The 13541-nt window shown below is 38.7% G+C and overlaps 1 protein-coding gene across 2 annotated transcripts in view; it reads right to left on the reverse strand.

The window, feature by feature from the left end:
* Window positions 1–3672: 3672 nt before the first annotated feature.
* LOC122864861 (myosin tail region-interacting protein MTI1-like) overlaps window positions 3673–13541 on the reverse strand; it is a 38475-nt gene continuing 28606 nt past the window's right edge. The window contains exons 1-8 of one of the 2 annotated variants that reach the window (XM_044172582.1): window positions 12867–13017; window positions 11832–12107; window positions 10884–11117; window positions 9847–10050; window positions 8835–8939; window positions 8017–8082; window positions 7264–7296; window positions 3673–5860 (exon numbers count right to left, since the gene is read on the reverse strand). In XM_044172582.1, coding sequence (XP_044028517.1) covers window positions 5787–5860; window positions 7264–7296; window positions 8017–8082; window positions 8835–8939; window positions 9847–10050; window positions 10884–11117; window positions 11832–12107; window positions 12867–12933 — 1059 coding nt within the window. In that variant the 5' untranslated portion in view covers window positions 12934–13017 and the 3' untranslated portion in view covers window positions 3673–5786. Of the gene's footprint in view, window positions 5861–7263; window positions 7297–8016; window positions 8083–8834; window positions 8940–9846; window positions 10051–10883; window positions 11118–11831; window positions 12108–12866; window positions 13018–13541 lie in introns of those variants that run through there. The other variant, XM_044172581.1, reaches the window with a different exon arrangement.

Consider the following 13541-nt stretch of genomic DNA (forward strand, 5'->3'; position numbering starts at 1 on the left):
CCATCACGGTATGAAAATCAGACTCCACACAGCAGGGTCAGGCCCGGGAATCGAACCCTCATCTTCTTGTGTGAGGTCGGATTTTCATACCGTGTGGCCCTAATAGAGCCGGAGTTGCCCTAAAAAACTGAAACGTGATACGACCGCATCACATTTCAGCTTTCCAAAGCGCTTCAGAAGCAGGTTTCTTCTCTTAGGGCTTCATGTTGTCTTCTGATGGTCTCTTTCTTGGCCTTCATCGCTGTACACTTCCCCTCCAGAGCTTTTTCTTTGTCTACTTTTTTATTCAGCTTCTGGAGTTCTCTACGAAGGGCGTCAGTCTGCCAGCTCATGGCGTCTTTCTCCACTTTCAGTGAATTGTACATGATGGCCAAAACCTTTTCACCTTGGAGTGCGTTGCGGAGCTCCTGAACCTTGAGTTGCAGAGCACAGTTTTCTCGGCTCAGGGCTTCGTTCTCTGCTTTTGTCACATTGTTCTTCTCCTCCAAAGCTTGTTCCTTTGAGAGCTTTTTCTCCAGCTGCTCAAGTTCATTTTGCAGAGTTTGGTTTTGGTTGGTTAGAGCTTTCTTCTGTGCCTTCATTGACTTATAATTTGCCTTAAAAACACTCAGATTTCCGAGGTTCTCGTTGAAAATCTGAATTTCTTCAGTCACTCTGTGGTTTTTTTGCTTCAAGGCGTCTGTCTGCTCCTTCAGCACATCATGCTTGTACCGCCAGTCTTCTTCATTTAGAAGCTTCTTGTAGATCTCCGAATGTGTTTTAATCAGGACTCTACTTTGTGCCAGCATGACTTTCTCCTCAGCTTCCAGTTCTTTGTATTTGTCCTTTAAAGTTTTTCGAATCTGGAGCTGTCTGTTGACGGCCTGGATTTGCTCTTGCAAATTGTCGTTTTCTCTCCTCAAAACGTCCATGTGGTCCATCCTGTCCCTGCACAGGTCATCCCAGATCTTTACATTTTCATACTCTTTGTTGAGACCCTGGAGATCCTGCCTCAGGGCGTCATTTTGACGGCTCATGGCCTCTTTTGACACTTTTATTGCGTCGTTCATTTTGTGCAAAGCTTTTTCATTCTGGAGCTCTTTGTAGATCTCCTGAATCTCATGTAGCAAAGCGTCATTCTGATGGCTAATCGCCACCTTCTCGGCTTTCGCGACATTGTAGGATTCATTCAAAGCTTTGACGTGTTGATGCCTCTCCTTGAGCCCCACGATTTCCTCTTGCATGGCGTTGTTTTGCTGGTTCATCGCCTCTGTCGCCTTTTTCATTGCAGCGCACATTTCCTCCAAAGCAGTTTCATGTTGGAGTTTTTCCTGCAGGTCCTGAGTTTCTTTCTTGAGCTCCTCATGCTCTTGTCTCACGGCTTCACTCTCTGCTTTCAGTTCATTAAACCTGTTCTCAGAGGCTTTGTCATTTAGCCTTTTCTTGAGGTTTTGAATGTTTTGTCGCAGAGTGTCACTTTGACGGTCCAACGCCTCATTTGACGCTTTTGTAGTTTTATACATTGCATCTATAGTGCTATGATTTTTGACCTTGTCACAGAGCTCCCTCACTTCTTTTTGAAGGGAGATACATTTTTCTCTTGCAGTCTTTTCCTCTGCCTTCATTGTATCATATGTTGTCTCCAAACTTTCACAGCTGTTGATCTGTCTCTTGAGCTTGTGAATTTGGAGGTGCAGGGCCTTAAGTTGTTGGTTGATGGACTGCAGGCTCACATTCATGGCATCGTAGTCGCTACCCATACCTCTTTGTTCCTGGTGGAGGTCCATGTTGTTGTTCTCCGAGGACTCCTGAGGAGGGACGGTCTGTTGGTCACAACTCATTTTTTGCTCTGTTAAAGCTCGTCAGTAAAGAAAAACAAACACTTGTCTCTGTTTGCCACGGAAATACAGTAAAAAGCTGTTATTGTCAGTGTTGAAGAGAAAATAACCAAGCCACAGTACAATCGAGGTGAAAATACTCAGTGTCAGTGAGAGATGTGTTCGTGAGTAGAATGTTTCAGCCAGAACGCTGACTGTAGATCAGAGTACAGGACGTGACCTCACTGCCAGTTCTAGAATGGAACAGCTGAATGATGCTGACAATGCAGTACTGTATGCAGCCAGTAGGGGGCGCTGGCAACAATGAACTGTGGGACCCTCCTGACCCCCCCACCCCCATATACATTGTGTATGCACCCTTTTACCTTCAAGTACCCATCAAGTACAATGCACACAGCACACTACATGTAGCAGATTCATTAAACTGTATTTTCCCTAAATACAGTTTAGGCAAATACAGTGTCCATCCACTTTGACTGCGCTTGAGCACCAAGCACCATCGATGTAAACACAGAGTCCTCCGCCTTTCATCCCGCCGGAGTCTTGCGTTTCTTCCTTGGCTGAAAAGATGAGACTGAAAGTTCATTCTTGACCTTTTAAACAGGAGTTAACAAAACAATCTCATCTCTAATGGACCTTGTGGTGAGATTGTTTTGCTTTCAATCTCAAGTATATATATTATACTCCATCATTTTACTCTGCCTTATGCACTTTATTTGACTTCAAACTCAGATCATGTATTGCACTCGGGTGTTTTGATGCGCTTATTTGATTGGGTAAATAAAAGTGTAGCACGGGCCACGGAAGAACCCATTCAATTTTGGAGCGAATCCATGGCAAAAAAATAAAACATTTTTGACTTCCTCCATTTTCACACAAAAGTAAAATTTCATACTGAGCTGATTCAATTTAATTCAGTTTTATTTATATAGTGCCAAATCATAACAGAAGTTATCTCAGGGCACTTTTCATAAAGCGCAGGTGAAAAACTGTGACTCTATAATTTTAAATTGCTTTTGTAGAAATACACTCACTGTGGCTTAGAGGCAGAGCTGGTCGCCCACTAATCAGAAGATCAGCGGTTTGGTCTCCGGCTTCCCCCAGCCCGCATGAACCCCAAACTGCTCCCGAAGACTGTGCCATCTGTGTGTGAATGGGGTGAATGACATGTAGTGTAATTTAATTATTATTTACAATAATTTCCATGAGCAAGCACTTGGCGACAGTGGCAAGGAAAAACTACCTTTAAGAGGCAGAAACCGCGAGCAGAACCAGACTCAGGGTGGGAGAGAGACCAGGAGGAAAGAGAGCATACAGTAGCACAATGCAAGTTCCACATATAGATGCAAAGTAATAGTAATGCTAATGGTAGTGGTATAATAATAATATTTGTATTTCTAAAAAAAAATAGTAATCATAATTATAGCGATAATAGTAACAAGGCCAATAACAACAACTGTAGTAGCAGTTGTCGAGCAGGAACACGGGGGCAGCAGGTGGCCCACAACCACAGATCCAGACTCTGCAGCTCCGGAAGCAGAAGTACCTGCTGAAAGCGACAGAAGGAGAGAGGAGAGAGACGAGAAAGCACAAAACTACGGGAGAGAGAAGATGTCGAGTTAGTAACATGCAGTAATGGGATAAGAATGTGAAGACTGTCTCCCGGCAGTCTAGGCCATAACTAACTCACTATAAGCTTTATCAAAGAGGAAAGTCTTAAGCCTACTCTTAAATGTGGAGATGATGTCTGCCTCCAAACTCAAACTGGGACCTGATTCCACAGGAGAGGATGAGTGAACGTGATGTGCATGAAATAATGAAAACAAAATTTAACTCAAATGTTCAGGTGGTTTTTTTTAATAAAATAAATCATGACAAATACATTTACAAAAAGATTTAAACTCAAACAAAGAAACAAGGCATGAGAAGGTTTTCTATTTATTTATAATAAAAAAAACAGGTCAGAATCTACAAACCACAGATTATATTATGTATAATGTATATGTATATATATATGTATTGTGACACAGATGTATTGTAATGTCACAAATTCATCTATTATTGGCCTGTGTAAGGAAATGATGTGGTTTAGGTAAAATAACGTAGCTACTATTTACATAAAACATAATGTTTAGTTTTTCTTATTTATTATTGTTAATCAAAATATAAGACATATAATACACGTTCCAAAGGTACATTTCATGGAGCTTTAAGGCACACTTGTAAGATAAAAAAAATTCATGTAAAATGTAATTTTCCACATGTGAAAAAGCTAGTTTTACATGTTACCATTATGTTGTGATTTCCTATGTGAACCAAAGTTTCATATATGAGAATGACATGAGCGTCTTAAAATTCACATGTAATAAGACACGTGCTTTTTTCCTAAGAGGCAAATTTGTATATATGATATATTTCTATAAATAAACTTACAGTGCGCAAGTATTTAATGAGTTCACATTTAATAACATACCGGCCTTAATGAGGAGCCAATAATTAAAGTTACTGGTAACACTTTACAATAAAGGTACAAAACATTTTGAGGAGCTACCAGGGAACAAATGAGGAACGAATGAGGAAATAACTGCTAGTAAACCATTAGTTAACGGGCAGTTCTTGAGTAACTCCTAATCAAATTTTATAGAGTAGCTAATGATTACTTAATAGAGAAACGACAATTCTGCGGCCCTGTCTTCTAGAAATTACATTTGTATATTACTAAGTTGTTTTTCTAATTACATTGTGATGACAACGTAATCGCTGCCTGGATTATATTCAGAGACAATGTTTCTTTTTGTGAAAGAAACAGTACAGTTATGTACTGCACTGGAGGTGGTTGGGGTGGACGGTGGGTGTACAAAGTGCAGGACTGCCACACCAGAATCCAGGGTTCACGTCTAGACTCCTATGGTTAAATTAGCCAACAATGCACTGTGGTTAAGTTTAGGGAAAGACTGTGATTTTGATTACTAACTAACTCGTCAAATACTGCCACTTGGTCAGCGGCCCACCTCTTCAAAATGTGACGCTGTAGGTACCCCTCTAGCATCATTTCTGGACTCGCAGGGCTCTGCGGTCAAGTTAGCAACAATAAATATGCTACGTCCGGTCAAGTTAGCAATAATAAATGCGCAACGTCGTTGCCATTTTGGGGTCCGGTATCCAGTTCTTATAATACATCCATGACACCGCCCCACCACCTCCATATGCAGACTTCTGCGCTCTGTAAACGACATCACCTGAATTTGAAGACAGGCGCATCCAGAAATGACGCTGGAGGGTTACCTACAGTGTCATATTTTGAAGCAGAAGGGACACTGACCAAGCTTCAGTATTTGACGACTTGGGAGTGAGAACTGGTCGCAATAACATAACCATGAAAAAAATGATAAATGCTGTAGTCACTATGAGTGGATATTGTAGCCTATTATTTTGGCAGAAAATAAACTAAAAGGTTATGTTGTCAGTGAAGGTTTTGCTGATACTTTAGTATCAACATTTTTGCGACTTGGCAGGTATGTTAATTAACAACATTTCTTCAATAGAATTCAATAGAAAATGTAATTCGGTCGGCATTACATTTCCCTCAAAATGTATTTGCTGTTGCAAATTAGTTGTAATTTCTAGGAGACAGGGCTGGATATTGTGTTAATGAACTAATATGTTATTAATTGTTCATGGGTATTTGTGAATCCTTATAATGGTCCTTACGTAATGCATAGTTCTTGATTATTTCTGAATAATGTGCTAAACAGCACCTATTAGTTTCTTTTTTTTGTGCCCCCTCAAGTAAAGTGGTGTCAATCAAGGAATATGGGGACTCATTAGGTAGAAATGTGTCCGTGGAAAGAAATTAAATATAATGAATATAAATAGTATGTATCCAGAAATATATCACCAGAATATTTGGTTCAACCTTAAAATGTGTGAGTGTAAATGTTGGTGAGAGCTCAGTAGGGAGCTCAGGCTTTACCAGTCTTCTTTTCCACTGGTGACAAGATCAGGGATGGTGGAATACGTCGGCTCATTTTCATTTGATCCATCTATTAAACATTTACCAACAAACATTAATGACCAGAACCAACTTACAGCAACAGGTACTGATACCCAATTAAAATATTCGCACTTGCTTTAGAAAGAGATGAGATAGTTTTCTAGTTTTCTTTGTAATGATGAGACACAAATCTTGAAATCATGTGAAACGTGAATATCAATCTTCACCATTTCAGAAGACCAACCAGCAATGATACTGCCTAATTTAAGCCTCTGTTTCCCGTGCCAGATGCAGTGGCTCTGGCGGCATCTGTGGATGAAGGAGGGCGTCTTTGCCAAATGTCAAGATGGATAAGTAAAAATAAAAGAAGAGGGGTGCAGAGAAGATGTGGGCCAAAAAAATTAAGAATCTAGATGCGGATGCTGCCAAATGTGCACAAATCACAGATACGTTTGCTGCAGAGGCTGCAGCAGTAGCTTCAGCATCTACGACGACAGCAGTAACATTACTCATCATGCAGCAACAGGTGGAAGGGGGAGAGGTGGCTGGCCATGTGAGGAGCAGTGTGACAGGGAAGCAGAGGAACTGAGTGAGCAGGAGGAGAGTGTAGTTGAAGCGATAAGCAGGAAGTAGCATGCATCCTCTACTGCTGGTCAGTCAATGCCAAATAGCTTTCAATGCCAAATAGCATAGCATAAGCTATTTGGCATTGAGGCATTGTTTTTGTAGCCCAGCAAAGTAAACTTTACTTCCTAAACACATACGGTGCTTGGAAGGGTGCGTTTGATTTATTGTTCCTTTTCTATTTTTTCACAAGCAACCCATACACTTTACTGACGTCATTTGCACCGGGCAAGGATGAATGATAAATGATTCCACCAAAATTCCATAAAGGCTTAAAAAATTTAATGTGTGTTCAGGGATGCATGAAGCTGGGGGCCGGAGTAGAACAATATTAGACCTAAGATGCTTCCATAGAAATGTAATTCAATGAAAGAGCTGGTCACAAGCAGCGTTTTGGCTCATTAGTTAATGCCACGAGCAGAGATGACTTTGTTAGCATTTGGCTAACACTCCGTATGGCTCTCCTTACCTGAGCCAAATACCACAACAGCCTCATCAGTTCCTGTGACTACATTAATAAGATTCTCGTAATTATCAGCTCCCTAGCCAATCTAATTACGAGATAGATATCTAGTGATTATGAGACAACGATCTTGTACTTAATGTAAGAGATAATGAGTTAAAATTATATTAAAGTATGTACGTCAGAATTGCAAGATACTGTCAGTATTTATTTCTTTTCATGAATTCAGTGCAATGCCGTACAGCTGGAAGCTCTATCCCGATTTAAAATGTTTACATACAAAAACCCCCAAAAACATCCAAAGAGAGTCAGATTTGTTTTCTGCTTTTCTTAAAGGTAGTGTGAAAATATTTGTAATTATTTACCTGAAACATCTGGCATGTAGTATGCATCTATACCTGCCAAAACAAAAGAAGAACATTAAACTTGTTTAAGGTTCAGTTGTATCTTCTCGGTTGTTTTGTAAGACACAGAAAAATATAAATACATTTTTGTTCATGAAGATATAAAAAAGTGCAAAATAACATTCATAAAGATCGATACACTGTATAGTAAAAACATGAAATCTTTGGTTCAAGTCATATAAATCAGACTCGCACCTACACAAGCGGGTGCCCCCCTTTTAAGCACTGTAAATCCCAACACCTGAAACATCTGGCATGCAGGCTATACCTGCCAACACTAAACATGTTGTTTAAGGTTCTGTTGTATCTTCTCGGTTGTTTCGTAAGACACAGAAAAATATAAATACATTTTTGTTTATGAAGATATAAAAAAGTTGAAAATAACATTCATATGGATGGATACACTGTACAGTAGCAAAATAACATTTTTGGTTCAAGTCGTATAAAGTAGGAGATATGACTACTTTTTTGGCTACTGCCTTTAGCGCCTTGAGTTACAGTTCGAGAAACGGGTTAAAATTGTGTTTATCATGTAGAAGATGGAATGTTTTTGGATTCAGAAGGACAGAAGAGTCATAAATGTCACAATACTCACTGCACATGAATGCAAGCACAAATAACACAGTGGAGAATTTAATCTGACATCAATCTCGATCATAATAAAAAAGGAAGTTGTCTGTCTTTTTAAAAAAAGGAAAATTTATTATTTCTCACCCTTTGTAGGCTGAAACTCTAATCCATCCTCTATCTCATCATAGACAGGGTACCTTTCTTCACATCCTGAAAAAGATTGTGAACGTCACAATATTAGTAATCCAATTAGTAATCATGATTATCTGCTTTAAAGTCTGACGACAAACAGGCTGCCTTTGATGCCAGATACCTAGGGGACAAGTTAGTCTGTGCAAAGTTGTGACGTTGACCAATAGCAAGCCATCTTGACAGTGCTGACATTTAAGGGAGTGGAGAGTCGGAGAGTCCAAAATGGAGGATACTATAGTAGCTTATTAGCTGAGTGTCACCATCCAGTTTTATGGAAGCTGTTCTGTAAACTGCTCAGAGACGGTGTTTCACACACAGTTAGGAGACAGCAGTCGATGGTACAAATCCATCTTTGGAATAAACTGTGAGAACTTGTTACTTAGTCCCCAACTGAGCTAAGCTAACAAGCTGAGAGCTTCATTTAATTATTTTTTAATTAATTAAATGTACAACAATGAACAAAATTCCAGGGGGGAGCACAGTAAAGAGAAAAGAGAAAGAAGCATGGAGCGCTTATGTGACTGGCTAGTGTGTCAGCGGTTAGCTCACTACCTACAGCAGTTCACCAACCAGCCCTGTGAGTACGTCACCAAGTTTTAGCTGTTTTTGCATGGGGGCAATCGCATATCGTACTGTGTAAGAATATGTATATATATACATATATCTTATGTATATATACATATATATTTCATTTATTAGTTCATCTTCTTAACTTTCTATTCATTAAATTTCAGTTTGAATACATTTTTTCTTTGTATGTATGTACATACCTTGTTTTTTAAACCTGCATCTCCAAGTAAAGTAGATGATGATGAGGAGAAGGATGAGGAAGGGGACAACTATTCCAAACACCAAACCAAGAGGTGGTTTCTTGTCTTTAGGAGACAAAGAAGACAAATTAGAATTAATAACTTATAACATATTGCATGTTATACACAGTACAGGGGAGCAGTGGACACAAACACAGCTTGTCTTACAGCACAAATCAAACATCAAACACAAAGAGAGTATTATTATATAAAGTACAGTATGTAATTATGTGCATATGTAATTTCAACATAATTACATACACTAGATTCTGTAGGCCTATCTGAATTTTGACTTAGTTTATCTTAGTTTGAGATATCCCAAAAGATAATTAAGATATCTTTCAGTGCTCTGAATTAAATCTTTAACAGAAATTAGAACTAGTCAGAACTACATTGAAGATATCTTGAATTTGCATTAATGTAAATGGAGGTATCTGGTATTCACATTTTAAATATTCATTACAATTCAAAATTAAATCGTAAATATCTCTAATTAGATTCTCCATATACAATTCATTCTTACGAGTCAAAATGTAATTAAAGAAATTAATTAAGCCTTTGACTGGTCATAAATGCATTGTTGACTTTTAATGTAAATCCTGTAAATCTAAAATGCTATATTTTACCAGTGTAATACAGAAGTCACAAAATCATTCACCATTTTTGAAAAAGGAACACCACTTTCATTTCATTAGTTGTCTACCAACAATGTTCTCACAACTAAAACCACTTTCATGCAGAGCGTGTTGTGTGCTTGACTTCCCATATTAGACTGCAAGACTGTGTTTAATCTGCCTTAGACTCTTACTGAATATCTCTGCATCTTTTTCTTTGAATGACTGCTAAAAAATTCTTTTTGCATTTAATTTTTAATTTTTATTTGTTTGTCTTTGAGTTCTTGTCTCTCAGCTCTCTCAGAGTGGTCACCTTTTATCAATTTAACAATTTAATATTGAGTTCTATTTCATCTTACCCTTGTCGTTTTTTCCCCCAGGTTTCTTGTTGTGACTTTGTTTCTTTGTTGTAGTTGTATCAGTGTTTGCCGGAGTCGGTGTTAATGATACAGATATTGCTGCTGGAGGAGGTGCTGCTGCCGTCGATGTTGTTCTTGCTTCTGTTTGTCTTGCTGAAGGCGTATTTGGAGTTGTTAGTTTTGAGGTTGCTATGGCCTTGTTACCTTCAGTGTGAGATAGAGGACGTACAATACAGGGCACATTGTTTGCCATATTTTACCAATGTAATACAGAATGTCACAAAATCATTCACCATTTTTGAAAAAGGAACACCACTTTCATTTTATGAGTTGTTTACCAACAATGTTCTCACAACTAAAACCACTTTCATGCAGAGCATGTTGTGTGCTCGACTTCCCATATTAGACTGCAACCTCACAAGTTCCATTTGTACGCACTGTTTAATCTGCCCTAGACTCTTACTGAATATTTCTGCATCTTTTTCTTTGAATGACTGCTTTATAATTCTTTTTGCATTTAAAGTGTTTTTTTTTACTTGTATGTCTTTGAGTTCTTGTCTCTCAGCTCTCTCAGACTGATCACCTTTCAACAATTTACCAATTTAATATTGAGATCTGTTTCATCTTACCCTTGTTCTTTTTCTTTCCGGGTTCCTTGATGTGACTTTGTTTCTTTGTTGTAGTCATATCAGTGTTTGCTGGTGCCGATGAATCCGTCTTTCCATTGACATTGCATGAACTTGTGCTACCTCTAAAATTCACTTCATGTTAGAGGTCCTTTTAGGTGGATTTTATTACCATGGGACAGAGCCTGTTTCTAGTCTTTATGCTAAGCTAACCAGCTGCTGGCTGTAGCTTCGTATTTACCGTACAGACATATACAATAAATGTGGTATCAATCGTTTTATCAAACTGTCAGCAAGAAAATGAAAAGGCATATTTCTAATAAATGTCGAATGATTCCTTTAAATAATTGCTTTACTCTGCCTTACTATCGCCCAAATTTCAGTGTTCCTCTCTGACTTGTAGTCTCTCACCTTTGGTCACATTCAGATACACAGCTGGTTTTCCATCACAGTAGTAAAGTCCAGAGTCACCAGGCTGCACGTCTGCTATAGTCAACGTCTTGTCAACTGGTGAAACATAAAACCTTCTTTGTTGTTGTATTTCACCAGTGTCTCTGCTCCATGTTGGAACATCTGATCCTCCAACATCAGGAGGGCATTTCAGAGTGACGCTGGTCCTCTCTGTAGCAGTGAGTCTGACTGTCCCTGAACACAACATAGAAAACCAGATTCAAGTTATAACGCACCATCATAAACTCATCACACATATTCAGTATAAAGTCGCTGGCCATGTGAAGAATCTTTCCAAAAACAGAAACTGACACGTTACTTTGCAGAGGTATTGTCATTTCAAGTGTTCTCCATGAATAAGTTCCTGAATGAGGTTTTAGAGGAGAGGACTTCATTTGGTGTCATCTTTCTCATGTGACTCTACATGAACAAGAGGACTTGTTTCTTTTACAGTATTTAAACAGAAAGTCTCGAGATATAATTTTCCTGTGTGAGACCTGTGCACTACCATAAACATTCAGTTTAAACAAACACACCAGAAGTGAAAACACACAATTTACATACACGAAACAATTACAAATGGCATTCGAAATGCTTCAGTATAATGTTTTAAAATCTTCTGAAGAAATAACAGATCTGAATTTCAAAGTTTGTTGTAACTCATTCTCTTTGTGAGGAGCTCAGTATGAATAGAAAGTGTAAATGTCTTGTGACATTATTATTACTGTATTGAGATGTGATCAGAGATAGTTTGTTTGGCAGATTGTTGCAGTTAGAATAAAGATAAATAATGAAGTAATGTATTTGATTCAATGTTAAGTGAAGCATGTTAAAATCTTTAAATAAATAAAAATAAAATTACTAACAGAAAACAGAAAGCAGAACAACTTTATTAAAGTTTGATGTTACCTGATGGGATCACCGTCAGCTCCACAGCCGGTTCATTATTACAGAAGTATCTTCCAGTGTCTGAGACGGTAACTCTGCGAATGTGAAGTGTCTTATCTGCCTCTGAACCGTATCGTCTGCCTGGGTCATTGTGTCTCATCTCCCTGTCACCATCAACTGTAAATATGTCAACTTTGTTTCCATTAATCTCTCTGCTCCACGTCACTTTACCCTCCACAGAGTGAGGACATCGCAGAGAGATGGAGGCCTTCTCCTCAAATACTTCATGGATTATTTCTGCAAAAGAAACACAAATTACATAAATTAGGATCTGTTTTCAGAATGTCAGCATATCTGTTATTGCAAGGAACTCAAAAGTGGTTTACTATCAGTCAGAATCACATTTAACTGAGTGCTCATTGAATGTGACCTTGTTAAATGAATTTGAACTTGGTGTTGTCACATTATAACCAGACTTTCACACTAACGATGCACAGGAGGGTTGTTTTCAGAGCAGGTTTAACATCTGCACGAGTGGAAGTGGAGTAAATTTCCACAAAGTGTTCGACCCAAAGTTCAACCAACTTTAACTCTGACCGCTAAATATCCCGGCATCTACGCTGAGTGTCCAGTGGCATTCTGACAGACAGGAGGTGGAGATTCGACCAACAGTTATATCGTCACACTACAATAATAACAGACTTTATTGGCATAAAAGCAACAAGCAAATATCTGAGCAGATGAGGATATGACTTTAGAAAATATGTTGTTTACTATTCCATTGAACTAAAGCTTAATTATCTGTAGTTGAATCGATCTGTATCCTTAAAGCATTAAAGTAGCACATTATTCACGTAAATCTGTCAAGACTGTTTACACACTTCCAGAGGTAATGGTTGTCTCTTCTTGCACTTTACTTCACACAAATTTTCGAATTTCCTGTGAACATTTGCTAGGAGTTGAACTACAAACATCACGCACACTAAAAAGTTAAACACTATTAAAACTGATGAGAGACAGTGTTGCACAGAATGGATTCATTTGAAAAGTCCTCACCTGCAGTGACATTACAGCCTAGAGCAAAGGCTAACAGGCAGCCGCAGATATTCACCCTCATCTTCATACAGACTGAAGTGACTGAACAGACAAACAGTGACCACAGCTTCTGTCTGAGCTGAGAACAGGAACTCAGCTGTCATGAATGTCTTTGTCTCGTTCTGTGGTTCATGAATACCGATCTTTCCTCTCATTTGAACGTCAAGTATGATCGTATTTAAGGCACAACGCATACAGTCACTCAGATGATGGACTTTCTTGCTATTAGTTATTAATGTTTTTACAAATCAGACCCACAGATCTGTTTAATCATAATTAGAGTCATAATTCTCACTTGATGTGAAAGTGTTTAATTCCGCTGTATTACTGTGTTGTATGTATTAAACAGCAGTATTAGAAGCATGGACGGATTATGAGACAACGGGCCCCTGGGCACAGATATTTAAAACGGCCACCCGACCCTCCTACATAGGAGCAAGACATCCAGTCTGAAAGAGTCTCTTTGCAGGTGATGCCCAGGGGCCCAAGGGGTCATGTGCCCAGTAGGCCCATTCACTAATCCATCCATGATTAGAAGTAGCATTATGATGCAACCGAAGTTACAGTGATTCCATCTGTTGTCTGGTCATAGAAGAAGTAACTGTATGTCTTATAAAGTAATGGCTAATGTGTTAA

The sequence above is a fragment of the Siniperca chuatsi genome, linkage group LG17 (genome assembly GCF_020085105.1).
Source record: "Siniperca chuatsi isolate FFG_IHB_CAS linkage group LG17, ASM2008510v1, whole genome shotgun sequence".
In the NCBI taxonomy this organism is placed as follows: domain Eukaryota; kingdom Metazoa; phylum Chordata; class Actinopteri; order Centrarchiformes; family Sinipercidae; genus Siniperca; species Siniperca chuatsi.